Source organism: Gymnodraco acuticeps, unplaced genomic scaffold (assembly GCF_902827175.1).
Source record: "Gymnodraco acuticeps unplaced genomic scaffold, fGymAcu1.1, whole genome shotgun sequence".
Classification (NCBI taxonomy): domain Eukaryota; kingdom Metazoa; phylum Chordata; class Actinopteri; order Perciformes; family Bathydraconidae; genus Gymnodraco; species Gymnodraco acuticeps.
The window spans coordinates 304,032-330,987 of record NW_022991575.1 but is presented as its reverse complement, the minus strand read 5'-3'; the positions used below and the strand labels follow the sequence as shown (position 1 = coordinate 330,987).

General features: G+C 40.0%; 3 protein-coding genes across 3 annotated transcripts in view; 1 reads left to right on the top strand and 2 right to left on the bottom strand.

The window, feature by feature from the left end:
* The window catches only part of serinc4 (serine incorporator 4), a 41,720-nt gene extending 31,701 nt beyond the window's left edge, over positions 1-10,019 (bottom strand). The window contains exon 1 of the mRNA XM_034197480.1: positions 9,533-10,019. Coding sequence (XP_034053371.1) covers positions 9,533-9,646 — 114 coding nt within the window. The 5' untranslated portion in view covers positions 9,647-10,019. The remainder of the gene's footprint in view (positions 1-9,532) is intronic.
* A 7,136-nt stretch (positions 10,020-17,155) lies between these two features.
* On the top strand, positions 17,156-19,460 carry hypk (huntingtin interacting protein K). The gene is made up of 4 exons (XM_034197556.1): positions 17,156-17,391; positions 18,229-18,284; positions 18,441-18,492; positions 19,228-19,460. The coding sequence occupies exons 1-4, from the start codon at positions 17,230-17,232 to the stop codon at positions 19,321-19,323; spliced, it is 366 nt and encodes a 121-aa protein (XP_034053447.1). The 5' UTR covers positions 17,156-17,229; the 3' UTR covers positions 19,324-19,460.
* A 52-nt stretch (positions 19,461-19,512) lies between these two features.
* Positions 19,513-26,843, bottom strand: mfap1 (microfibril associated protein 1). Its single transcript, XM_034197555.1, has 8 exons — positions 26,649-26,843; positions 23,716-23,932; positions 23,482-23,620; positions 23,179-23,366; positions 21,709-21,978; positions 21,469-21,628; positions 20,776-20,865; positions 19,513-20,123 (listed from the first exon to the last, which is right to left on the bottom strand). Exons 1-8 carry the CDS (start codon positions 26,728-26,730, stop codon positions 19,944-19,946), a joined length of 1,326 nt encoding a protein of 441 aa, XP_034053446.1. The 5' UTR covers positions 26,731-26,843; the 3' UTR covers positions 19,513-19,943.
* Between the last annotated feature and the right edge of the window lie 113 nt (positions 26,844-26,956).

The window sequence follows — 26,956 nt, the reverse complement described above, 5'->3', positions numbered from 1 at the left end:
TCTTCTCAATAGAACATCTTTGATAACGGCGTGGTGTTGTTGCAGGAAGTCCCGACGGAGAATACTTTTGCTGTAGTACAGGGGTGCACATAACTGGTACGCAGGTTATGTGCGTAATCTGAAATGCGTACCGTCACAAAGCGCATTTGCGTACCGACGTACTTGTGAAGCTTTTCAAGAAGGCGGTTAGATCACCGGTGTTCCGGATTGACTGGTTCCCCGATCAACTGGTTGACAGATGTGGAGGCGTGGCCTCGACTGAAATACACATTTCGATCGCTTCTTCTGTCGTTTACATACATATTTTGGTATATTTGGCTGGATAGGAACACTTTGATGCACATTCAGTACCAGTGTGTGAGGTTGTGCTTACGATGGCAATATCCGGACGCGAACAGCGAGGACTACAAAAAGAAAAACGAGTTGATCGGGGATGTCTGTTCAAAACATTGCGAGCTCCAATAAATCATTTAAACCAGCTATTGTTGCCAGACTTATTTCTGAATATCGTTCTTAATGTGATACCAAGTCCATCTGAGACCTGTGTACACCTTCAGACAGCCTCCAAGTGAAGCACATGTTCTTTACTCACAGTTTGAAAGCAGCGTGGAGAAGTCTTCAGCTGTGTTAAGCTGTGATCGCTCGAATAAATCCTTAAAAGCAGCTATTGTTGCCCGATTTATCACTGAATATCGTTCCTAATGTGATACCAAGTCCATCTGAGACCTGTGTACACCTTCAGACAGCCTCCAAGTGAAGCACATGTTCTTTACTCACAGTTTGAAAGCAGCGTGGAGAAGTCTTCAGCTGTGTTAAACTGTTCCTCTCAGGTAAACTGTGATTCGCCCATGGGAAAATGGGATCCGCCCAGATTAAACTGTGTTACGACTTCTGTGGCTATCTACCAGCGATCATGTTTAATATGAAAGACACACACATCTACATGCCTTATAAAAACGGCATTCTGCAGCACTCATCCAGATAACATGTGACTGTTAACTCGTTTTGCAAAGATAGCAGCAGAAATGTCATTGCTGCATGTGCAGGGATATTAGACTTTAAAATGCTGATGGGTCATTAATGTTGGTCTCGGCAAACAATATTAGGAATCCTCTATTCAAACCACATAATATTCAGTGTCCATCGACATGAAAATAACAAAAAAGTTCATGCTGGACTCAAACCCGAGTTCCAACAGCAAAAGTCACTCCAGCCCTGCGCGTTATGAGTGCGCCACAGATCAACACGAGGTATCGAACCACCACACTATAATATTTTAGATTAACCTTAACACACTTATATGTAAAACTAACACTTATCACAACATAATGTGGGCTCGCAGGCTGATAAACTAGGATATCTGATCTCGGTGGGTCTTAATGAGGCTTGATACAGACCTCAGTCAGTAGGCTATACTATATTATAATATGTATATTATATGGCTTAAAGTGTACATTCGCTCACATTATAAATGATGGTCGGGTTGCATTTTTCTGGAACTTTTTAACAAGGTTAATCTAAAATATTATAGTGTGGTTGTTCGATACCTCGTGTTGATCTGTGGCGCACTCATAACGCGCAGGGCTGGAGTGACTTTTGCTGTTGGGACTCGGGTTTGAGTCCAGCATGAACTTTTTTGTTATTTTTATGTCGATGGACACTGAATATTATGTAGTTTGAATAAAGGATTCCTAATATTGTTTGCCGAGACCAACATTAATGACCCATCAGCATTTTACAGTCTAATATCCCTGCACATGCAGCAATGACATTTCTGCTGCTATCTTTGCAAAACGAGTTAACAGCATGTTATCTGGATGAGTGCTGCAGAATGCCGTTTTTATAAGGCATGTAGATGTGTGTGTCTTTCATATTAAACATGATCGCTGGTCACAGCGACATAAGTCGTAACAGTTTAACCTGGGCGGATCCCATTTTCCCATGGGTGGATCCCAGTTGACCCTGAGCGAATCACAGTTTACCTGAGAGGATCACAGTTTATCACAGCTGAAAACTTCTCCACGCTGCTTTCAAACTCTGAGTAAACAACGTACGCTTCACTGGGAGGCTGTCTGAAGGTGTACACATGTTTCAGATGGACTTGGTATCACATTAGGAACGATATTCAGTGATAAGTCGGGCAACAATAGCTGGTTTTAATGATGTATTCGAGCGGATCACAACTTAACACAGCTGAAGACTTCTCCACGCTGCTTTCAAACTGTGAGTAAACAACGTGTGCTTCACTTGGAGGCTGTCTGAAGGTGTACACAGGTCTCAGATGGACTTGGTATCACATTAAGAACGATATTCAGTAATTAGTCTGGCAACAATAGCTGGTTTAAATGATTTATTGGAGCTTGCAATGTTTTGAACAGACATCCCCATGTCAACTCGTTTTTATTTGTGTAGTCCTCGCTGTTCGCGTCCGGATATCGCCATCGTAACCACAACCTCACACACTGGTACTGAATGTGCATCAAAGTGTTCCTATCGAAGCCTAATATACCAAAAGATTTATGTAAACGACAGAAGAAGCGATCGAAATGTGTATTTCAGTAGAAGGCCACGCCTCCACATCTGTCAACCAGTTGATCGGGGAACCAGTTAATCCGGAACACCGGACGACAGAGCCGGTCTCCGTGTGCACAGACAGGGCTGCTGTTAACGTCGGTCTGTACAACGGAATTGTGCCAAAACTACGCCAACCGGCTGCGGAGGGAGACTCCCCCCCTTCACTGGAGAACTGCGCTAAAACAGCTGATCACAACGTTCACACTCTGTGGTCACGAAGTACTCCACTAGCCGCCTAGACCCCACGGTTTGATGATTGATAGGTGTGTGGGTTGTCTTTCATTTTGACACGCAGAAAAATGTTATAATAAACATAGATACTGTGTTAAATGGATATATCCGCCTTCTTTCATTTATCTTTCCATTCCCAAAACAATATACATAAATAAATGGCATATTTTGGACATAGTTCGAATGGTGATTAATCATGATTAATTAATTTTTAAGCTGTGATTAATCTGATTAAAAAATTGTAATCGTTTGACAGCCCTACTTTAAACGTAAGAGGGTGACAATAAGGAATCTGCGTTTTCACACACATGTGAATAAACATCCATGAGGCAAAGTAAAATAAATGTACTATATATATTTTTAAGCAAAAAGACAACTGCGTTATCCATCCCATGTGATGTATGGGGTTGGATGTAGTGTTAGAGCATACATGTCAAACTCCAGGCCCGCGGGCCAAATCCGGCCCTTGGTGGATTTAATATCGGCCCGCAGGATAATTACTATTTACTATTAGATCTGGCTCACCGGTATATTTCACGCACACCTTCACTCAATCCTGAGGATTTCCTCAGCTCAGAGCCTGAGCCCAAACATTGATGAACTTGCACCCAAGATGAGATGCCAAGTAGCCTATCTGGCTTGAACTAGCATCACAGAGCAGCAAACTGAGCACTTTTTTTTCTTGCAGCAACAGGGCATGTTTGATTTTTTCTTTGAGGGAAATTGTTTTTGAAGCTGTTGTTGGCCTGTGGAAAAATATAATCATAAGAAAAGACTCAGATAGAGCCATAAGCAATGAATGCAACATATTTTTCGTTTATTTAATGTTTAATGTTGTTTTTATAGGCAATCATTTAAGCTTTGTTAGTTCAAGGTTTAATATGTGCAATAAGTTCATTTGAATAAGTTTTGCAATAAACATTGAACCAGTCCGGCCCTAGACTAGTACCGATTTGAAAATGTTGGCCCACTGTGTATTTGAGTTTGACACCCCTGTGTTAGAGGATCTTTCAACTCTTCATTGTAAATTATTACATTAAAATGGTGACAAATGAAGAATCAACATAAAAATCAACATCAAGCGAGATATTTCACGAGATATTCCCTCAGCCGCCCTTGAAATATGTCTACATAACTCACATTACAATTTGTTGCATCACATACAATATGACAAAACAGTGAAAGACACAGCAGTGTTAAATTCAACACGTACTAAAGGTATGATGCTGTGTATCATTCTGATAAAGGACATCCTGTAGGTTTCAGACCCTTCACAGCACTCAAACAGCAAATGAACAGTACTATTTGATTTCCTTTGTGGACGCATGGCTCCAGGAATTTAAACTCATGTTGTCTGAAGATTTTGGAGGTCACTATCTCAGACAGCTTTCACTGACAGTGTTTGAATTTATAGATTAAAGTGGACCTCATGCTATATTTGAAACATACATTGTAGGGCCATACCTATATAAAACATGTCTGTGAAGTTTTTTTTCAAAATACCAAACAGATCATGCATTTTAGCCATGCCTCATTTCGCTCTATTTGCTCTTTTCCAGCCCTGTTTTTGCAAGGGCTGATTCTGTGAGAAGTCTTCTTCGCTGCTTTTGTGGCAGACTACAGCGCCACTTACAGGCCTGACATATGTACTACAGCGTCTCCAGCGCTTTCGAGCGGCAATGGCCGTGTCCCAACCCCCCATTCCCCTGATAGGTGGAGAGTTGCCCATATAGGCGGAGCACCCCTTTTCTGACGTTAGAAAAATTCAAATCTGTATCAGCTCCGTTGCAGAGAGAGGGTTGTGTTTTCTGACACTTGGTGAGTTCCCTGACACACCGGGACACATATTCATGTATAAAAGACGTACAAAAGTGCATTTTGCATGATAGGTCCCCTTTAACTAATGAGTCCAACGGCATCATGCCGGTTCTGATTCTGATTAACCTGGGCTGGGAACAGTGGTGGGAACACTGAAAAAGCTGAAAGGTTGATTTTAATTAAATGTATTATGTCAACAGATTTCACATAACTGTAGTAGGTCAGTTGAAAGCAATAATATTAAGTTTAAATAAACAATATGGGTTCAACCTAATACATTTAATTAAAGTCAACGTTTCAATTTGCTCAGAGTAGTAACAAAGTACATTTACACAAGTATGGTAGTTAAGTACAATTTTGAGGTACTGAGTATTCTCAGTTTATGCTACATTAAGACTTTAATAAACTACAATTTATTTGACAGCTTTTAGTTGCAGTTACTTTTTAGGTTTAGATTATTAGCTAATACAAAATATAAATCAATTATTAAATAAAAAAAAGTATTTTTATTAAGTATTTTTGAAATTAAGTATTTCTACTTTTACTTAAAGTTGTAGTATGTAAGTTTGAGAAACCGGCTCGAGATACACTTTTTGTTATATTCCATGGAATGCTCTTAACATCCAGATAGCAATGAATATCTGAAGTGCTTTGACAACAAATCCATACAAAAAAGTCACCTGTGGAAGCCTTAGTACTGTAAAAAGCACGACCAATCATTTTAGCCGGCCCGGCTAAAATAACTGGATGGCCTACCTGCCTGTCAGCCTCCCATCGGGGCACAAATTTATCTCGTGCCCTCATTGGTCATGTGCGCGTTCGTGTGTTGGAGGAGGGGCTCTGTAAGGAAGTGGCAGATTTTTTCCGGCTGTGTATTTTCAATTTCTAGCGCACTCAAGCTGGTTTCTCCCAAATTACCTAGCCCACCTTTAAGTACATTACTTAAGTAAATGTACTTCCCACCTCCGTCAAATGCTACCTAAACTGAAGACCTTTCAACCAGCGTCAGGGATAATTTACAAATGTTAGCAAAAAAACTGAGTACTTCTTCCACCGCTGGCTGGGAACGACTAGATAAACCCATCACTGCTGATCCTGAACTAAATCTAAACAGCCAAAAACCTGCATGCACTGTCTGAAGCTGCAGCAACTCTGCAGATTACAGGCTGAATCAGCGGATAGAAAAACTGTTTCAGCGATGTGAATGCGGTATTTCACATGAAGTAAAAGTCATTCTAGGACAAATATGTCTCTACGCGCAGCACATAATCTGATTAATGATGCAGAGAAGATTATACAACATGTGGAAGAGCATACTGAATAAAAATAGAGCTTTATTCATGTAGCCTACAGTACCTCAAACATGATTTGATCGTGTAAATCATGAAACATGATAAAAGGGACAGTTTGTAAAAATAGTTCTCATGAGAACATGGGATTTAGTCAGATATGATACGTGGACCAATTGGTGCTTCATTTGTATGTTTCCAACCTGAAACAAAATCACTGATTATTCAACCTCTCAATTTATTCCATTATCCTAAATTCATATTTGATGTGTTTGTCTCTCATACATAGGCCCTGTGGCTGAATGTGCACTCAGAGATATGGGTATTTTATTGAATAATATGTGATGTTCTACAGACTGAACAAAACAGTCTCTTTGCTGAATATTGGCGCTGTGCAATTTGAAATTGTAATTACACAGTGAAATGTAAAACTCTGGTGCTTTGAGGACTTCCTGCACTGAGTCATCTTAAAAAACAGGTGTTTTTATTATGTCTCTAACCACTGCATATGTCCAACCTACTTTAAAGGGGACCTATCATGCAAAATGCACTTTTGTACGTCTTTTATACATGAATATGTGTTCCCGGTGTGTCAGGGAACTCACCAAGTGTCAGAAAATACAACCCTCTCTCTTTTCCTCTATACCCAAATCTCTAAAAAAGGGGCTGCAACGGATCTGGTACAGACTGATCCAGATTAGAATTATTTTCTACATCACAGAAGGGGTGCTCCGCCTATATGGCCAACTCTCCACCTATCAGGGGAATGTGGGGTTGGGCCACGGCCGGCCATTGCCGCTCGAAACTGCTGGAGACGCTGTATTACATATGCCAGGCCTGTAAGTGGCGCTGTAGTCTGCCACAAAAGCAGCGAAGAAGACTTCCCGCGCATGGTTGCCATGGTTGCCCTTCTGTTTATTCTCCGCTGTGGCTCTTTTTCTCCCTCCCAGAGGCAAGCGTTTGCTCCTGCTGCTGTTATTCATTGCAATCCCTCCCTCGCTGTAATTCTCTCCGGTAGTCCACCAGCAGATGACAAACACCCACCTTTCCGCCTCTTCCAAGGAACGAGGGGACCGTGCGGCAGAGTTTCAGTTAGATTTTTTTTCGCCGGTCAACATGTCCGTTAAAGTTTAAATCTTCCGGACAAAATTAGAAAAGTGCCGGTCAAAGGTCTTCTTTGTTATTTATTGAGGTTTAAAACAAATGAATAATGACTCTATATAATCATATATAAGAATAAAACACGGAGGACGGAGATCTCTTTTTGTCCCCCTCTTCTCCCCGCTGCAGCCTAGCAACTGATCTCAAAGCACGCTCCCCTCTCCTGCAGGGGGGCGTGGTCAGCTGCAGCTCACAGAATCAGCCCCCTGCAAAAACAGGGCTGGAAACAGCATATAGAGCGAAATGAGGCATGGCTAAAATGCAGGATCTGTTTGGTGTTTTGAAAAAAACAACTATATATACTTTATATAGGTATATAGGCCCTACAATATATTGTTCTAATATAGCATGATAGGTCACCTTTAAGGTTTATAATGCAGGATTAATACTATTATTAGTGAAGTTGTTGCAGTAATTGCGAGGGCTTAGATCTGCAGATTAACACTCGGTATAATACAGCGGGTCATTCAGTATATATAGGTCAAAGAGAATCAGACTGACAGGGTCTGATGTAAAGAATGTGTTGAAGAATCTTGTTTGAGCAGAGAATCCTTCATTTTTAGCTCAAGATAAGAGCCACATGCAGAATGGTATTTCCCAGACCCTGCTGGTTGTTTGTATGATTATAAGATCTTAAAAGATCTTGAAGTGTTTAAGAAGTTAATCTGAGAGTTTAGCCTGCATGAATCACCAATTAATGCCCCAGTGATCCAATTTACCTTCCATGATATAAAGCTGTGTAATAAAGAGGAGGGACTGTGTGAATGTAGCAGAGGTCATTTTTTAATAAGTATTGGTCCCATGCATTGTTGTTGGTGCCATTCTACATGTAGTTTTCAACAGTTACTTTAGTTGTTCCACCGTCAGCCATTTGTTCTACTTACTGCAAAGAACTCACTTTGATCATCTTTGGTAACTGGGGAAAACCAACTCTTCCTGTATTGGTTGAGCAATGGTTGACGCACTTACTTTGTGCCATGAATGGAGGTTTAATATCCCAGGATCTTGTAGGGACTGACTGTATTGCGATGTGCAAGCCAATGTAAACACGGATTGTCCTTATTGTGCAGACATTACATTGTGCAATCAACATTTACTTCATGTCAATGAGTTAAAACAACAAATAAGGGGTGTTATGTCAGGAACTCGTTGACACATTAACTTCCTTAAGCTCTTAAAGAATATGTTGTTCTTTTAATTACTTTAACCTAGCCTATGTTTATTATTTAGATTTGAATGTTTTCTTTCCTTAAGCTGCATTCAAATCATAGGTGGTAAAACGACAACCAATCAGATGACAGCTGTATGTATTGGCGCAATCCAGCAGAGGAGAATTTAACCGATTGTTTTCCCTGTTTTACCGTGTTAGCATGCTAACATTTAAAATGTAGCACTAAGGACCAAGTACAGCTGCTGTGAATGAATGAAGTTATTGCTGATAAACCAACGTATTGGATAGATTTTCAGCAGATTTTTGTTCTTGATTGATGCTGAGCGGAACAATATGCCTGTATAACAAGTCATGGCAATTCATACGAATAGATATTTCAGTGGGGCCAGACTGACTCTTCCATCCATAGAGCCACAACATTAGCATTGTCATTTCTTCTTCTGTACACAGATATTTGAAGGATGAACACTTTTTTAAATGCATTAATGAGCCTCACTTTTGCACTGCCACAAAACTCACTATAGCACCGAATGTAGATTCATCCGCCGACAAGTGCACTATCTCTTCCTTCTTACGTTTTTTACTTCTAAGTACTTTAGTTCTTTGCTTCACTAAACTTTAAAAAGACTACATGTGATTGTAACCCAATATTTATGTAGTCTGTATGAACCTATGGGCTTACAGCTAAGTGCCACAGACATTGTAGGAAAGCTAGAAAATGTAGACTAACTCAATGTTTTTGTTTAGTTTTTTCAAAACTGTTTTATTTTTCCCGCAAGTGCTTCCATCAGTTGAACACAAGTCAACGTTTGTCAGTGATAACACAGTGGTGGAACCACTTTTACCTTTAAAAATATTTGTTCAATCAAAAATAGGTTACAATTGTTATAGATTTGACTTCAAAACACAGTACAACATTAAAATACTGTAATTGAATACACGAGTGATTATAATCCAACAATATAGGTACATTTTGTGATAATAATTCTAAACTTTTATTTTGAAAGCATGACATGAACCTGTAAAGGAGTTTATTCATATTGCAAATGTTACTTAAATAAATATCTAAATACTTTGTCCAACACTGAATGATATCTTCATTTAAAAATATCTCACAATATTTCTATTGAACAATAAATAACAACATTTATCCAGTATTCCAGTTAATGACATAAAGTCAAGAGGTAATCAATTATCATCTATATGAAAATACGCTTTTATCTTACATAATAAACTGACTGTGTACAGAAACTTCTAGCATCCTGCGCGGCTGCTCATCAGCACTCACCTGATAGGCCACCATGTTGAGGAAGTAGTTGTAGACGCCGCTGCGATTCATCCCCTGAGACGCCGACATTGTGCCACTAAACTGCTTTTCATCGGCCACTCTACATTTGGCCATCAACTTCCAGCACCAACAGGTTTTTGTTTTCTCAAGAGTGACTACAAAGAAGATGGCATCCTCAAAGAGGCCGGATCACAACTTCTCACAGGCCTGACGATGGAAGTAAAAAGTAAAAAGAGCCCAGCAGGTTACCTCACATACTCCTTATTCTGGATTAGCAGTAAATCTATTCCGGCCGGGCTCCTTGCGGCCGAAAGCCTCAGCATGAGCACCAAGTCCGGCTGCTCTCAGTCCAGCCTCACAGGGGAAGAAGTTGTTTTTTTGCCCATATCCTGCGTGCTTTGGCTCTGCGGCTGTGCTGGGTGCTGCCAGAAAAGAGGGAGAGGTGGTGGTGAATGCCCGCTGCCTTCCCCCATCCTACCCGGTCAGATTAGGCAAAGAGTGTGTGAGGAGGAGGAGGAGGAGGAGGAGGAGGAGGAGGAGGTGGACAGGGACCATGTGTCAACCCATCTGTCCCTCCCTTCCCTTCCCCCAGCGCCATACAAAGCCCACTGTACACCGGGATTGGGCGATACTCCTGTTTAATCCAGATTTACAATATTAAACAATTAACCCTGTGTGATTTCTAGATCTGACACCTCAAAGCCCCCTACCTAAAGACTCCCAACCAACACACACACACACACACACACACACACACACACACACACACACACACACACACACACACACACACACACACACACACACACACACACACACACACACACACACACACACACAGAGACCTCATCCCAGTCTGTGTGTCACTCAAACAAAGAGTCCATAATCCAAACAAGAGTTATCATGACAGCATTACGACAGAAACAGTGAGGTGGGTCAGCCTGGAGGTCTGTGATGGAATCCACTAAAGCAGGGTGCATTAGTGGATGTTATCACAGCTTGATGTTAGGGTCCAATAAGGCAACAGGTAGACAATAAAGATTAAGTTCGACCAACTATTTTAGTTTCAAATGATTTGCTCTTTTAATGCACTACTATCATTCAAAGTGTGTTTCATTTAGATTTAGAGGTTCACTGTTTTGTAATTAAAGGACATAATAAACACATTAAATGCAGTATTGGGGAATGTCTTTGACATTTGTCTGAAAACACTGAATAACTTCCTTATTCTTCTGAAAAAAGATATAATAGTTGGTAATGTAAAAGCAGTTTTGAGACTGTTTATTGTTATTCATAAAACTGAAGTTGTGTTCTGAATGGCACAGCCAGCAGCAGGGAAATGACATGATGTGTTGGTAGCTGTTGAAAAGCTCTGAGTGCTCGGGGAGAGAGTCAGATTAGATTTGGGTTAGTGTGTGCAGGGCGGAGCGTCGGGATAATCCCGTCATTGTCCATAGATGACCTTCAGCGGCACAGACGTCCTGTCAGTATCCCTCTCTAAAACGTCACTGACCAAGAGACTGATTGACCAATTAAACTGCATCTCAACTCTTACACACTTGCTCCTACCTGAGCTGTAGTAGATGCTGTGTGTGCCAGATGAAACACAGGTGAACAGATCTACAAACAATGGTAACAATAGTTGTTCATTCTTTGAATATTAGATCACTAAACTGACCTCTCAAAATATAGTTGTTGTCATGAACAGTCGAGGTAATACACATTTAGAAAGATATAAACAGTAGAACTACCCAAAGTAAAAGTTCTGCAAGATTTACAAAATATAAGCATGGAAATGTATTTAAAGTACCAAAAGTAACAATAATCGTTGATATAGCAGTATTATGTATCTGATATTACTGAATTAAGAATATTGATGCATTCATGTGTTCATCGCTTTAATGTTGCAGCTTATGTTTACTACTTTAAATTGGGACTTACATCTCGGGGATCATTAAAGTTTTATTCTAACATATTATTAGTAAAACAATTCATTTGGTGTTTATATTTTGTGTTATTAATATGAATCTGCAAAGTAATGAAAAGATGAAGTGGAAATGGAACGTGAAAATTGTAAAGTGATAATATGTGTTTTTCCACAAGTAGATACAAGTATTTATCTATATTATTTTATTGATAGTTAGATAATATTATGAAAGAAATGCGTATCAAAGGGAACATTTGTTGAGATCGGTAAAATCCCCTAATGAATACTGATCACTACAAATAATGTGGATTGAGTTGTTTACATGAATGTCGGAAGAAGCAGCCTGTGCCAAAAACCTGCTTAGTGTCTAAAAGAGAGACACAGTCACTTTCTAGGAACACAGTGTAACAACAAACATGAGGTTGAATAAGAGGAAAAGTCTGTTCAGGATCAGACTCTAAGTAGCTTGGCCTTACAAACCCAGTGAGGGATGTCCTCAGAGCACATGGACTACAACAGTAGCTTGAAGGCCACAACTCATAACACCTCTAGCTAGTACTCAAAGCATCACCTTGAAAAGCTTTTACCTCTAAGCTTGCATTTAATGAGAATCTGTGATCTATTTTGATAAGTCTGGAGCAACTGTCACATATCTTCAAAACTACATTTCAGCACTTGAAAAATATGCTTAGTGATATCAGTCGTAGGCTACTTTGCCCCTTAGATGCATTAGTGGGTCTTTTTGGACCCGGTGAGGTGGTTTTCTTGAAGTATCTTTGTAATTACATTTTTTTATCATTTCATATTCCAGCTATTCCTCAAAAAACATGTTTTGGATATCATGCCATTCACATCTTAAATTTAAATGTTATACACTTTAAGAAATTGTAGTTTTTGTATTTCTACCCCAAGCTTCCATAAGTGGGTCAAAAATGACCCGCATGCATTTTCTATGGGATCCTCTGGGAACCTTTGATTCTTATCACCTGTGGCTGTCAGGAATACATTCACTGTAGACCACACAGACTACATCACAGGTGACACCGCTCAGGAAGATTGATTTACACAGCAAGATCTGATACCTGTCAGTATAATAATAATAATACATTATATTTGTATAGGGCTTTTCAAGGACTCAAAATTGCTTTTCAATATAAGGGAAGGTTAGGGTGGGGGGTATAGCACTATCAAACTTGATCAACCGGCATGGATTGATGGGGGGTGGGCTATGAGTAGACAGAGGAGAAGAGATGAGTTTTGAAAAGGGACTGGAATACTGTGAGGGTCTCAGAATAGCGGAGATCTTTGCTTCAATATGTTCAAAATACATTTATCAAAATGTAAAGAAAATGTCTAAAATTATAAATAGTGAAAAAACAAATATAAAATATTTCTAATGTGAACCAAAATATAATACTAAATATTATACAAGTTGTTTTTCTTAACCAAAATGACAAAAATGGCATGAAAACACACATTATTCTAATACGGGTCCTTTTTGACCCACTTATGGAAGAGTGTAGGGTCCAGTCACTCGGGCATCTAAGGGTTAAGGCCTTTAAACCCAGACTCATCCTTTGCCTTAGCTTTCAGGGAAACCACTGAATATCTCTAACCCTGAGTTTGTTAGTGTTCCTCTGAGCTCCCATCTCCTCTACTCCTCCCTCTGTCCCTTCTAAAACGGATGTGCTTCTGTTTGCTATCTTATTCTCTTTGCAGGCATTCATATTGAAGCGGATATGTGTGTAGGTCATCCTTGTTTAACATTCATTTTATAGTGATGGTGTATTTTGTACACAAAACATACTGTATATTTCATATCTGTCCGTCCAGGGAGAGGGATCCCTTTCAGTGATTCTTCCATAAGTTTCTTCCATTTATTCAATGTTAAAGTTTATTTTGGTTCGTTTCTTCTTAACCAAATTCAGGGTCTATAAGGACAGAAGGTGTTGTAAAGATTGTTAGGCTAATATATGATGTGTGATATTGGACTAAATAAGAACATTGGCTTTAAAAAGTCAAATAAGAGCTAAACAAAACATGTTCCTGATTAGGAATTCAGATATCATGTCGTCCTCCAGGACAGATATTGATAACCCCACCAGAAATGAACATTATGTGACAAATCTTAGAACCAAAAACATCCACAAGTTTAAAAATAAATACTATCCTTGATGTCACTTTGGACTACTCCGTCCATCACGAGTGGGTGTAAAGCAGTGATTCCCTGTGATAAACACGTGTTGCTCCGATGGCATTCCTGGGGGCCTCTTTCACTCTCAGATAATTGCCGCTGCCTAGTGGACGAGGAGGTCGTGCCAAAGAGGACAAACACAAGCAAATAAGCGAATGCAAATATCCGCTTGAGTGAAAGTGCTCAATCTATGGTTTCAATAGGCTTGCGCAATAACTGCTGGCTGAAATCCAAGCTTGTTTACAAAAAATGACTCATTCATTATTCATTTCTTTCCGAGCATAGCAAAGGGGTAACGGTTTGTGGCAGCATTGTCTTTTTCACCTGTTTTAGATGTAGGTGAGCACAAATCTGGGTGTTGTAAATGATGTAGCTGCAAAAAGAGTTGTCCATCCCATAGAAACACAATGCACCCATTCATAATGTGGCATGAATGGATGCACAAGGAATTAGACTGAGGAGAAATGATTAGAAGAGTCAGTATCTGTACCACATTCTTTAACTCACATAGAAATGGCTCGACTTTGGTGAAAAGTAAAAAGAAGCTCATGTTTGATTTTCTTTTTCTTTTTTGGGGTGGTTATCATAGATTTATATTACATGGCCAAAACTATACAATCACTGCTTCATAGTTTGTGTTTTAGGCTGTTGAGGTGAAACACCTTAGATCAAAATGTACAGACATCTAAATGCTACAGTGTATACTTTACATGATACTACTTTACAGCTTCTGTTGACCAACATATAACATATCACATACATGAGTATGACCCGTGAATTGTGACTAATTATGATTAATAGACCTCAAAAGACAAAGGATTCCAAAAAGTGGTGGAGAGCCTTCGAGGAAATGAGGAAGCTGTTATCGGGGACATTGATGCAGCAAGGACATGTTCAACATTCACATGTGTGGAACATTTGGGTGTTTACATAGTTTATTTTCTTATTTGAATAATAACAAGGGATTTTACCGAATGGCAACGTTTTCAGGGTGGATTTTTTTCCTTTTCATTCAGGTATTTTGTCTTCCTTCTGTCTTTCATTGAATACATCCATCCTTAAATAAATGCATCTTTGTTGTTAGTTTTCTGGTTACATTTTGATGAAAATTATTTTAAATCAGAATACCTTGTCAATAAAGGTGTTCCTCTCTGATAGATCAAGTAGCTAAAGAAGTATTTTAATGAGTAGTATATAAAAAGGAACGGATGCTTTATAACACTTTAATATATTTGTAAACACTGTGTATTTTTCAATGCATTTGTCCATTATGCCAGCTTTGACCAGCCAGAGGTTGGCTGGTGTATAATTATAGGATCAACACAATAAATACATTAAAATGTAGTGTCAATCATATAAAGAATGTCTCCATAGAATTGCTGCTTACAACTACATTATACTGTAGTGTGAAAACTACACTACATGTTAAAGTATAGATGTTGATATCTTACATATTGGGGTTAAAGGCAATACTCCTTTTCTTTTTCAAAAGAAAAGACCACTTGAGATAAACCATTTCACTGCACACATTTGTTGTGTGATTGTCCTTGTTAACGGTTCCTTATTTTGTCTTCATAGAGAAACACCTGTCATCTTAGGACCATGCTGCAGAGTCTCACCTGAGTACGCAGCCAGTGTCTCGACATCACGTCCCCCAGGCCTGAGCAATAATCAATATCGGAAAACAGTCAGACAGCCATCAGTCATACAGCAGGATGAAGGAGTTGGCATGGCAACAGCGATGTCTCTCCCACCCCGGTGCCATTCCTTTGACTCTTGTTCTATTACTTTGTGCATCTCCTTAAACTAATGCGGTGTTTTTGTGCTTCTCATGAGCAGGTTTGCCTTTCCTTTAATCTGATTATTGGTAGGTGGACTGAGAAAAGCTCAGAGCTGAAGAAGTCTCCAGAGACGGAAAACCTGTTGCAGTATGGTTGAAGGGCTATTTGTATTAAAGCACATGTAAACCTCTTATAACAGACAGGAATAGAACCACCGTGAGCACAGGGGTGATTTGGTAATCCAGATATTTAAAATGTATGCATTATCCAGTTATCTTCTTCTTATCTCTCAGATAATAACAAGAGAGTAGACCGATCAGATATTATAAAATACATGGTCTTAATCCTGCTAATCAAAATGTAATTAAAAAATAAATGAAGGTATTCACTTGAAGGAAAACACCGACAAAGCAGAGCATTTTTAATTTAAAAAAAAAAAGTAATTCACCTGAATGGACAACATGTTTTTTGATGTGGAGCAAAGATTATTATGAAGTTCTTTAAACACTTCTCCTGAAAATAATTCTATTGTTCGTAGATAAATGATTTGGATGTACCTTGGAATATTCAGTACATTCACCTGTAAACACCTTTGCTGTATTGTATTTTTAAGCAAATCATTTTAAGTGTTTATTTCAGTATGGCATAAAAATCAATGCAGAACTTTGGAAATGTATATGTTTTTTTACATTGTTTAAAGATACACTGGATCACCAAAGCAGAACAGTGGCCCAGAACCCCATAGTTCACTGTGATGGCTTTATGAATGTTGATTACATGTCAATTTATGGAGGGGTATTTGCCACAGCTAAGGCAGGTCCTGCGTTATGACCTCATCATGCGGTTATCTTGTGTAATAACTGTCTAGTCCAGGTGCCCTTCAAATCACCTCTTAATCTGCTGGAATTTCTGCAACAGCAGCAGGACAAATAATGAGAAGAAAATGATACAGGTTAGCGTGAAAAAGTTAATAAAAGGTTGCATATACCTTAATTGATCACTAATGTAATAACCAACCCAGCGAGCATGCTAAGTGACCCAAATCAAACACCCACGATGCTCCTTGACCAACAGGTGCAGGTAATGTGCTAAATGCTGAAATACTCCTGGATTCTATTTTTTTCTATGCTAAAAGAGCCTCTCCCATCAGTGTGTATGTGTGTGTGTGTGTGTGTGTGTGTGTGTGTGTGTGTGTGTGTGTGTGTGTGTGTGTGTGTGTGTGATGACTTCCTGCTTTTAATGGACTGTTTTTATTATGCTTTGAGAATGATCAAGCAAAGCTGATTAAGGAGGAATATGTGCACGACTCACAGACTGAGTGGTGAGTTATGCACACTTATGAATGTGTCTCACATACAGGAACCTCAACAAGTGCTGTAGTAGCCAATGTGTGTTTGTTGCTGCAGCTGTGGGGAGTAAAATGATATAGATCATGGGAAAGGGATTCCCTCTATTTTTTCTTTGTCTTTTCTTTTTGTATTGTCTATATAATTGGTATCTGTGTATATAAGTCCCTCTGCAAGGGCAACAAAAAAAAACAATGCAAAGTTGGTCACAAAAAAAAAAGTAAATGTATGTTTGACAAAAAACATAGGTTATGAGTAAGTATTAATCATATAAAGTTGGTGTATCAATTATACAGTTAAATTGAGATCCCAGACTCATACTTGATAAAAGATATATTCAAATATTTGTTTTAAATCTCGTCCTTTACACGATCTTTCCGGTACTACCCCGGTTTGCCTCCGACGCTCGAAGGAACCTTCCTCTTGGTTCCGGCCTGACATTAGCAAACATGGCAGCAGAGGGAGACGTCGATTTGGACCTGGAAGTCGAGGATAACTGCACGGGGAAACCAGCAGAAAAGCCTCGCAAACATGACAGCGGAGCCGCTGACCTGGAGAGAGTCACGGACTACGCGGAGGAGAAGGAGATCTCCAGCTCCGATTTAGAAACGGTGAGAGCTCCGGGCTAACGCTAGCCGGGAAACATGCGGCCGCTGCCGGCTGCACTGTCGCTACATCCTCCCCAGCACATGTAATACAGCTGTTTAGTGCTATTATACCAAGGATTTGTGTCAAAGATATGTCCTTGGTGTTGTATACGTTTTTTGCTCGAGTCGAAACAACACAATTCTGGTGTAGAAGTGTAGTGAACTGCCTCCGAGCTAGCTAGCTAAAGCTAACGTTACTTACCTCTTTGCCTCAATGAGCCTACTTGTTAAAGGGACAGTAGTGGAATATAACAAGAACATTTAAGCACTGATGGTATAACACATTGAAGGTACTTGTACTTAACTTGAATATTTCCTCTTTATGCAATTGTATAACTCACTCCACTACATATCAGGGGTAAATATAATATTGTACTTTTACTCCACTGCATTTGTGTGACAGCTTTAGTTACTTTTCAGATTATTTATTTTCTTTATCCCATCATTGGCAATCCTTTAAATAATCCTTTGTTTGTTAAATTAAGCCAAAGTACTTGCATTTCTCAGCCCAGGTGTTTATCTTATTTTGTTACATGATTTTAGAAAGTAAAAAATCAGAGGTATCTTGTATGTATAACAGTGACATATCTACACACGTTTTAATCATTTTTTAATGATATGGTAATGGCCCAATATTTTTATTTTACTTGTAGTAAAATGTGCCAAATGTATCACTTTTATTTACTGGTGAAATATATGTTTGTGTTGAATATTGTTGTGTTTCTTTTTGTGGTAAAGTTGACTGATATTTTAAACAATGTTAAAACATACATTTATGAATAACAAATGTTTTTCTTTCAGGCCATGTCAGTGATTGGAGACAGAAGGTCACGAGAACAGAAAGCCAAACAAGAGAGGTAAGATTATTGTTGTATTTTTTTTTTTTTGACAAGATCAATGTTAACCCCGCAGTCTGTCCATCTGTGACAGCATCAGATTCATATTTCTCCATTTTGAGCAGTTCCTCTAGTATTCATCTCAAATCTGCAGCTCACTATGTGTTTCTTTTTCAGAGAAAAAGAGTTGGCCAAAGTGACCATCAAGAGAGAGGATGTGGAACTAATTGTAAGATTTTCTCTCAATATATCTATTTTGTTTCATTAATCTGTTTGGTCCACTTAACCACATGAACTAAACATGTTCATTAACCGTCCGTGAGCAATAATCTGCTGCTTTAACAGCCTTTACTCTCTAGGAAAGGTTTAATACAAGATTGTATATATTATGCAGCTGCATAATTTGTTCTTTCATGATACACAAGGGTGTGAAAATGTACTTTTGATCATTTGCATCTCAATTGGTTGCAAGTGTGTAGGTGTCATTTATTTGAATTCCAGACGTGAGTTGTTCTCCATTAAAAGCATTTTTATGATCAACTACAAAAAGCTCCTGCTCACCACAACCTGTCTGACCTCCTTCAGGAGTATACCGCCTCTGCTGGTCTGCTAACCATCCCGACCCCACCCCTCGTCACCATGGGCGCTCGGGCTTTTAGCTGCACAGGTCCCACACCTGACAGTCTGACAAAATCACCACATTCAAAACCCACCTATTCAAACGAGCCTTTTCACTGTCGTGCTCACCATCTGGTTCCCTGAATAACCTGTCCCTATCGTTTGTGTCAACTTGGATGTTCTCCTCTGATATCCTGTTTGTGTTCTGTGACTTTAAACTTATTTGAATATTTACCAAATTGTACAGTTTCCTTGGGTGTTATGAAAAGCGCCCTTAAATAAAATGTATTATTAACAATGTCTGATGAAGCACTCACATAGTTCATGTTGTGCCGTTATGTTGCAGATGTCAGAGATGGAGATTTCTCGGTCCGTGGCAGAGCGCGGTCTGAGGGAACACATGGGGAACGTGGTGGAGGCGCTGGTGACTCTGACCAACTGAACAGCTTTCACACACTGGACTGCTTCACTGCTTTTTCTTCTTCCACGAGACTGGATTGAACTCAGTGGTTAAACTGTGGTGGAAAAACCTTTACACAATTATTTTTCTTTTTTTTTAAATAAAAGTTAACCTGAGTACTTGTGACCGTAGTTAATACTTATTGTGATTAATGTGGGAAATTATAAAAAATGAAAAAAAACTAGTTTTATTTAAACACAAGCAAACCAAGTTACAATGCCTGTACTTTGAAACGAAAAGGTAACGCAGGAAGTCGGTACAAGGATATGCATACTGTCGACACTAGCTGATTTTTACAAAAACTCACTGTTGTAAAAAGGACAATAGAATTTACCAATATCTTCGTCAATCGTGTATTCCATTTTTACAGAGAAGATTCTGTATAATTGCAAATAGAAAACCTGCTTCATCTTAATTCTGGTTTTTGGAAACAATAATTTGAAATCATGGTGTTATTTCCTGGGTGAAGAACTCTTCATCAATATGATCAAAGCAGTGGAATCAGTCTATTTGCTGCTTTCCTTCCACAGCAAAAATCCAGGAGATAAACTCCGCAGGCTGTGCCTCTGAACAGTCTCTGAAGCTGAAGTCTTCGTCACATCTTAGGTCTTCCTCTTCTTCACTGTGGGCCGGTCGAACACGTCCCTCACGCCGGCCGCCTTCTGCTTGAAGAACTTGCTGTTCTGAGCGCTCTCCTGGGCCCAGGCCGAGTCGAAGGACGTCGTGTCCTGGTCCACCAGGTGGGTGTACTTGGTGCGTCCAGAGCGACCAAAGTTCTTGACCTTAGAGGGAGAGAAACCAGAACAGATCGAGTCAGAATAAAGAAACTCACCTAAATATTTCCTAAACAACATTGACAAGAATAGGAGCATCCATTTACAGAGGCACACTTTTTTTTTGTGTGTGTGTGAAACAAGCAGGTACAAATAATTATATATATTTGTGCATTTTGTTTAAAATGTTTCTTCCTCAAGAATTAAGACAAGGGGAAAAATCAAGAGTTTACATGGTATATGGCAAGTCAAATTAGGATTAAGACTTGCGATTGACTAACAAAATAAATATTTAAAAAAGGCAGGAATTTGCCAAATTCCCTACGTTCATAATTTAATCTAATTGATGTAAGATTTGTTATACTGTGGAGCAACAACAACATTGAAACTGTCAAGTTGGAATTTTGCCAATTCTATGTTTTTGCACCATCATACTAGGGCTGTCCCGGGCAGTAATCCGCAGCGAATATTCGAATGACGTTGATATTGGAGATTTCAATAACAATATAACAAAATAACGAAATTGAAACCCGAATAGTACTCCAACGAACAGATATTCGGGTACAGCCCTACATCATACACAAACTAAATGATTGACATTATTTTGTGTTACAACAACATTGTGTAGTGTAGCAGGTGAAATACAGTGAAAGCAGCTGACCTGCATGACTTTGGGGAGGATGGTTTTGTTGAAGTGATCCTCCAGAGTAGGCGCGCTGAAATCTCTCTTGTACACGTGCTCCTCCTCATCCTGTAACAGAAGTCATGTTAACAGTTCCACAACGCACTGCAACAAGCACAGCTCAAACTATACGATTGTAAATTAAAATAACTTCAACGAATCAAATGTTATAGTCGTCACATATTTATAATGGATACATTTCTGTACTGTCATTTGCAGTATGGGTCATCAATTGTCCCTTAAAAAAAGCTTTCTCTAAAACTAATTGGAGGTCAAATTGGTCCAATAATCTAAATGTTAAAACATATAGGTTCATCTGTAAAAATGATAATAGAACTATTCAACAACTTATTAACTAAAGTAATTACATCACTAGAATCTGAAAACTTTTCAAGGAGGTTATTCCGTACCAATACAGTTGCTAGAATATAAAAGTTTGTAGCACCTTCTTTAAATGAAATGAATAATAAAGGACAAAAAAGTAAAATCATAAATGGATAAATAGCAGTCAATGTACCTGTATGCTATTTGACAAAACTAGAGAAATGTAATGTTCGGACATCAGAAAATCACCCCTATCATTCTCTTCAATGTCCCCACTGGGCTTGAAAAGTGAAGAGTATTGTAAAGTACATCTTCTAGTGAAATGGTTCTGCTCTGTGTGTGACTCACCATGAAGAAGGCTCCTCTGTGGTAGTACTTCTGCAGGAACTTGTATTTTCCTTTGCTGGCTTTGTTGGTGACTTGCTTGCCGCTGTTGCGCAGCTCGGCCCGCCGCTCCTCCTCCGTCAGGTTGTGGAATCTCTCGATTTCGGCCTTCTCTTTCTCCATGCTGAGGACAGAACACCGCTCATTAGGAAAGTCCTAAATACACCATGTGATTATAAAGTAGTCATATCGTTGTTTACTCACACTTCTCGGGCCTCTCGGTCCCTCTTGATGCGTTTCAGCTCTCGGACTTTCCAGCCTTCGTACTCCTCCTCCTCATTTTCTCCGTCAGTGTCCAGACCTTCCAAAGCAGCCAGTGTGCGTCGGTTCTCCTCAAATTCCTTCTTTGCCTCCTCCTCCACGATCTTGAGGGTGTAGCGCCGCCGCTCCTCCACCTGCTTCTTGGCTTCGACCTCCAGCTCTTTCTGCCTCAGCTCCTCGGCCTCCCGCTCCGCCACCGTCACTCTGTCCTTCCTGCGGAGCAGACAACCAAAGAACACAGATTAATGATGGTCAAAACTCCATTTCAGTGTCGGATCATTTGCAAAAATTATTTCACTTATGTTTGAGACTCATTTTGAGAATAATATATGCAAAAACATTTTCCCATGTCATGCCTTTCCGGTTATTACCCATCAAGGTTTTTCTGCATGTAAACGGTCTGCAGAGTCAAAAACCCTTAAAGTACACCCTGTAGCGAGTAAAACTCTAACACAGAAAAGACCTGTCTCTGCTGCCCCAGAACGCCTCGTTGGAGATTTTTACTTTTTCCATTTTCTTCTACCTAGGTATGGTGACGTAACCATACCCAAATGGACCAATTGGTCCAAATGGACCAATCCACGGAGCCGTTACCTTACGTCCGCGGAGCCGTTACGTTTGGACCAATCCGCGGACTTCCTCACACACAATCTTTTCTCAGCTGCAGCTCCGCGGATTTCTCAGCCAGGCTGCGGGTGTGTGTGCTCGGGCTGGGTTTCGCTGTGTCTCACTGTCCGCTCTTCGCAGCAGCGAGCCTTGCAACGTCCCCCCAACACGGCACCCAGACCCCACGCAGCATTCTCATCTAATTGTCCTTACTGGTGTCATTTCCTGGTTGCTAACAAACGCCATTGTAAAACATAAACACTGATGTTCCGCTGTAACGGTGGTGGATTCATCAGAACAGAGTGGGCGAGCTGACCAATCAGAGCACAGTGGGCTCATAGGGAGGGGGGGGGGGGGGGGGGGCAGGAGCTCCAACAAGGCGTGTAGGACAGAGAGTGAATACACATACTATACAGAGATGCTGTATGAGAAACCAATGTGAGTTTGGAACATTGAACAATGTAAATCTATTCCAGTAGACCTCAACAGTGGAAATATGATCAGTAGAAGTGGCCATGACATGGGACCTTTAAGTTTGGACCTGGATCCAATTTTCTGTTTTTCATCCGACACAAGCCAGTATCATTAACATTTCTGACTACCAAAAAGGGAAATGCACTACAGTATCCGACTACAACAACGGTATATCACTTAAATTAATGCATCTCTTTTATGAATATTCTGTATTTACTTGACCTTACCCTTCAAGTCAAACAATGAAAGTGAGATGTTTGTGGTGCTAAAGCCGTAAAGTGAGATCACTGAGCTACAGTCAGGAGTTAAAGGCACGGTGGTTTCACTGCATACTTGCGAATGAAGACAGGTTTGAGCCGTGGCTCGGCTTCATCCTCGCTGTCTGTGTACTCTTCGTATTCAGACTCGGACTCTGACTCAGCCCCCGACTTCCCTTCCTCCTCCACCTCCAGCACCTCTACGTCGTCACTCTTCCGTTCAGTGGCGCGCTGTCGCATCATCTGTCGCCTCCTCTCAATTTCCTGATCACAATGAGAAAGTCTGCTTTAAAAACTTTTCTTGAATTAGGAAATTGTTAAGTGACTGTGATAAGCCACTCATGTTTTGTTCAAATTAAACGGCACAAAAGAAACCTACTTCATCATCCACTTCTTCCTCTTCCTCCTCTTCTTCCTCGCTACTCTCCTCCCGCTCAGGGTGCCATGTGCCTTCATCAGAGTCCTCGCTGCTCTCGGCCACAACTTCAGGCTCTGCGATCTGTCTGTGTCTAGCGAGTCTGAGGACAAAGAGAAGGGAAGCAGCGTGTTCAAATGAGTTTAAAATCGAAGCAACATTTAAAATTCTTAACAGTCAAAACAAACGACGGGTTACCTCTCCTCCACGTCCTCAGACACACGGTTGAGCAAGCGTTTGAGACGTGGGTCGGAGACATCCTCTTCCTCCAGCTCCGCCTCGGCCTCTGCTTCCTTTCCCTTCTTAACAAACTGAAAGTCCTCTTCTTCCTCATCCGAAGACTCCATTGGCGCATAGTCAGGACGTTTACCCGACACGTACCTCTTCACCTTCACCTTCTCCATGGACAGCTCACCTGGGAGAAGCAGAGACAACGGTGAGCTTAGACAACCCTGATGCTGCTGAGGGTGTTTCCGAAGAAACCTCTGAAGTTGGGCCGAATGTCTTTGAGATAAGCGTTTGATACCGTCGATCATCGCATCTTAAAGCAGAGGCTACTCAGTATTGGCATGTCCAGCCATGCAGTGGGTTGGTTTGTGAACTACCTCTCTGAAAGGTCCCAATGTGTTCACTTTGATGGGCTGTCTTCTGAGTGGTTAAACATTGCTAATGGTGTTCCCCAAGGTTCTGTTTTAGGTCCACTTTTATTCTCCATATATATCAACAGTTTAGGTGAAAATGTGAATGAAGCTACTTTACATTTTTATGCGAACGATACCGTGATGTATTGTGCAGGTCCCTCCATTAAGGAGGCTGGTGTTAAATTACAGGCTGTTTTTAACATTATTCAGACTCAGCTTGCTGAACGTAAGCTTCTTTTAAATGTTGATAAAACCAAGGTAATGCTCTTTTCTAAAGCTAAAAAGACACCAGAGCCTGTTTTAGATATTGTAACTACGCAAGGACAAGTACTTGAAGTGGTTACCTGTTACAAATACCTTGGTATCTGGCTTGATGATTGTCTTACTTTTAAACTTCATGTCAATAACCTGCTTAAAAAGCTGAGGGTTAGACTAGGTTTCTTTTTCAGAAACAAGTCCTGTTTCTCTTTTGAAGCCAGGAAAAGGCTAGTCACCGTGACCTTTTTACCTGTGCTGGACTATGGTGATTTGTTGTATATGAATGCACCTGCCTATTGCCTGAACAAGTTAGATGCCGCCTATCACAGCGCCCTGAGATTTGTCACACTTACTCATCACTGTACCCTGTATGCCAAGGCAGGTCTGCCTTCACTCTCTGTACGGAGGCTCAGTCATTGGTACACGTTTTTTTATAAAGCTTTGTTGGGTAAACTCCCGTATTATAGCTGCTCTCTGATAACACAGAGAGTTGCAAGCAGCTATTGTCTGAGATCGCATGATGTAGTATTGTTAGATGTGCCAAGAGCAAGGACTGTCTTAGGTAAGACAGCTTTTATGTGCGCAGCTCCACTTGCTTGGAACAGTCTTCAGCAAGAATTGAAACTGAGCAATCTCATTCCTCTGCATGTTTTTAAAGCTAGGCTAAATGAAATGCTCGTTGATACTATGGGCACTTGTACATGTCTATAACTATGTAAATGTATCCTGTAAATACAATGTATAATGTCCTTTATTGTTTTATGTTTCATGTGGAACCTGTATGCTGCAGGTCTCCCTTGAAAAAGAGATCTATGATCTCAAGGGACCAATCTGATTAAATAAAGGTTTGAAATGAAAATGAAATGAGATCTTCACAACACTATGTTAACACTTATTTCACTTTTAAAAAACTCTCATAATCTCCATCCCTTAGCATTACACCGTTAGTTTCGGACTCAAGGATCCAATCAGCAGGACATTTCACAGATAAGCAGTTAGCGTATGTGTTCCTGAGCATGTATGCTGTCAATGGCTAGGGTTGTTATTTAATCTGTCCCATACACAACATATCCCACAAGGGAGTAGCTTTTTTTTTATTGAATCTACTTTTTGGATTGAAATACTTTAATTAGGGGTAGAAATGTAACATCTCTGCAAGCACACTTTCTTTGTCAGGTTTAGAGGGATTATTCATTTCATTCAAATGTCTTTTTTGGGATGCACTTATCAGGTTTTGGAAGCTGCCACTACAATCCAATAGGAAATATTGAATACTTCTTCCACCAACTTCCTCCATAACTTAACTGTTCTACTTTGACAGCAGCTTACATCCCATCCCATACTTTGATCTTCTCCATTATTTTCCCCATGAATCCCGGACAGTTAAAATGTGTTTATTTGAAGGAGCAATCCAATCAGCCAGATGCTTCAACGAAAAATATCTATTTGTTTGTAAGTAAAAGACTACAGGCAATATGGACATTTGATTCCAAGGCTCATATTGCTGGGTTTGAGGCTATGGAGGACACATCTGGACCCCGAAAACAACGTAGTAAACTTAGAAGGAAGAAAATGCCAAGACTTTTGGGTAATAAAGAATAAGTTGCTAAAGCTTTATATAATGTATCTGTCGTTGAGATTGAGCACATCATACGATCATACTTTTACATTATGACAATGTTATGATTCCTGTCTCCACGTGTAAATTGCACATCTTAAACTAAAAACTACTAAAATAAATCATAAGTATCATCAATCAGTAAGTATGTGTTATCTGCTGCCTGTTTTTTTACTGTCAGAATCAAGGCAATGTCATTTCTATAGCCCATTATCACAGGCATCTCAAGGATCTGAATGTTTCTTCCATCACTGATTTGTCGTACATAATGTATGACAGCAGTAGTAAGTGTTGTTCTGCTGTGGCATTTCAAGTTTCACTACGTTGCCAAGAGTAGCCTATGTGGACCCACTGACACACATCACGCTAATATGTGACTGTTTTGGCCTCTTATTATGAAACAACAAGTTATGAAAGGCTGCTGAATTATCTCCTACTTCTTCGTAACATGAACCGTAGTTTACTATTAAGTCCACCTAACGTATTTATGATTCTCTTTTAATTGTTTCACACAGACTTTTAGTGTTATTTGTGTGAACAGTTGCGTTACGCTAAGCTAGATGGCTAACTTAGCATGCCGCTAGCCGCCTGCTAGCTAACGGCCAACATCTCACCTTTCTCATTCCGGACCGGCACGGCTCCGGCCGTGGACTGGATCGGAGGGAGCTTCATGTCGTGGGTTTCGCGACTAGACATGACTGCCTGGTCGAGGGTTTCAATTGATTAAGGGTACAAATAAGTATTTAACTTGAAAGACCAAACGAGCTATCCGTCGCTTCAGTCAAACGGAAGTTAACTCTCTGAGAAGCAAGCGGACAGGAAGTGTATCTGTTCTGACATATATTTCCTACCGATGAGAAACAAACAGCCAATATCCACAGGTGTATAAAGACAACAATAATAACGCCAATACCGTTTATTA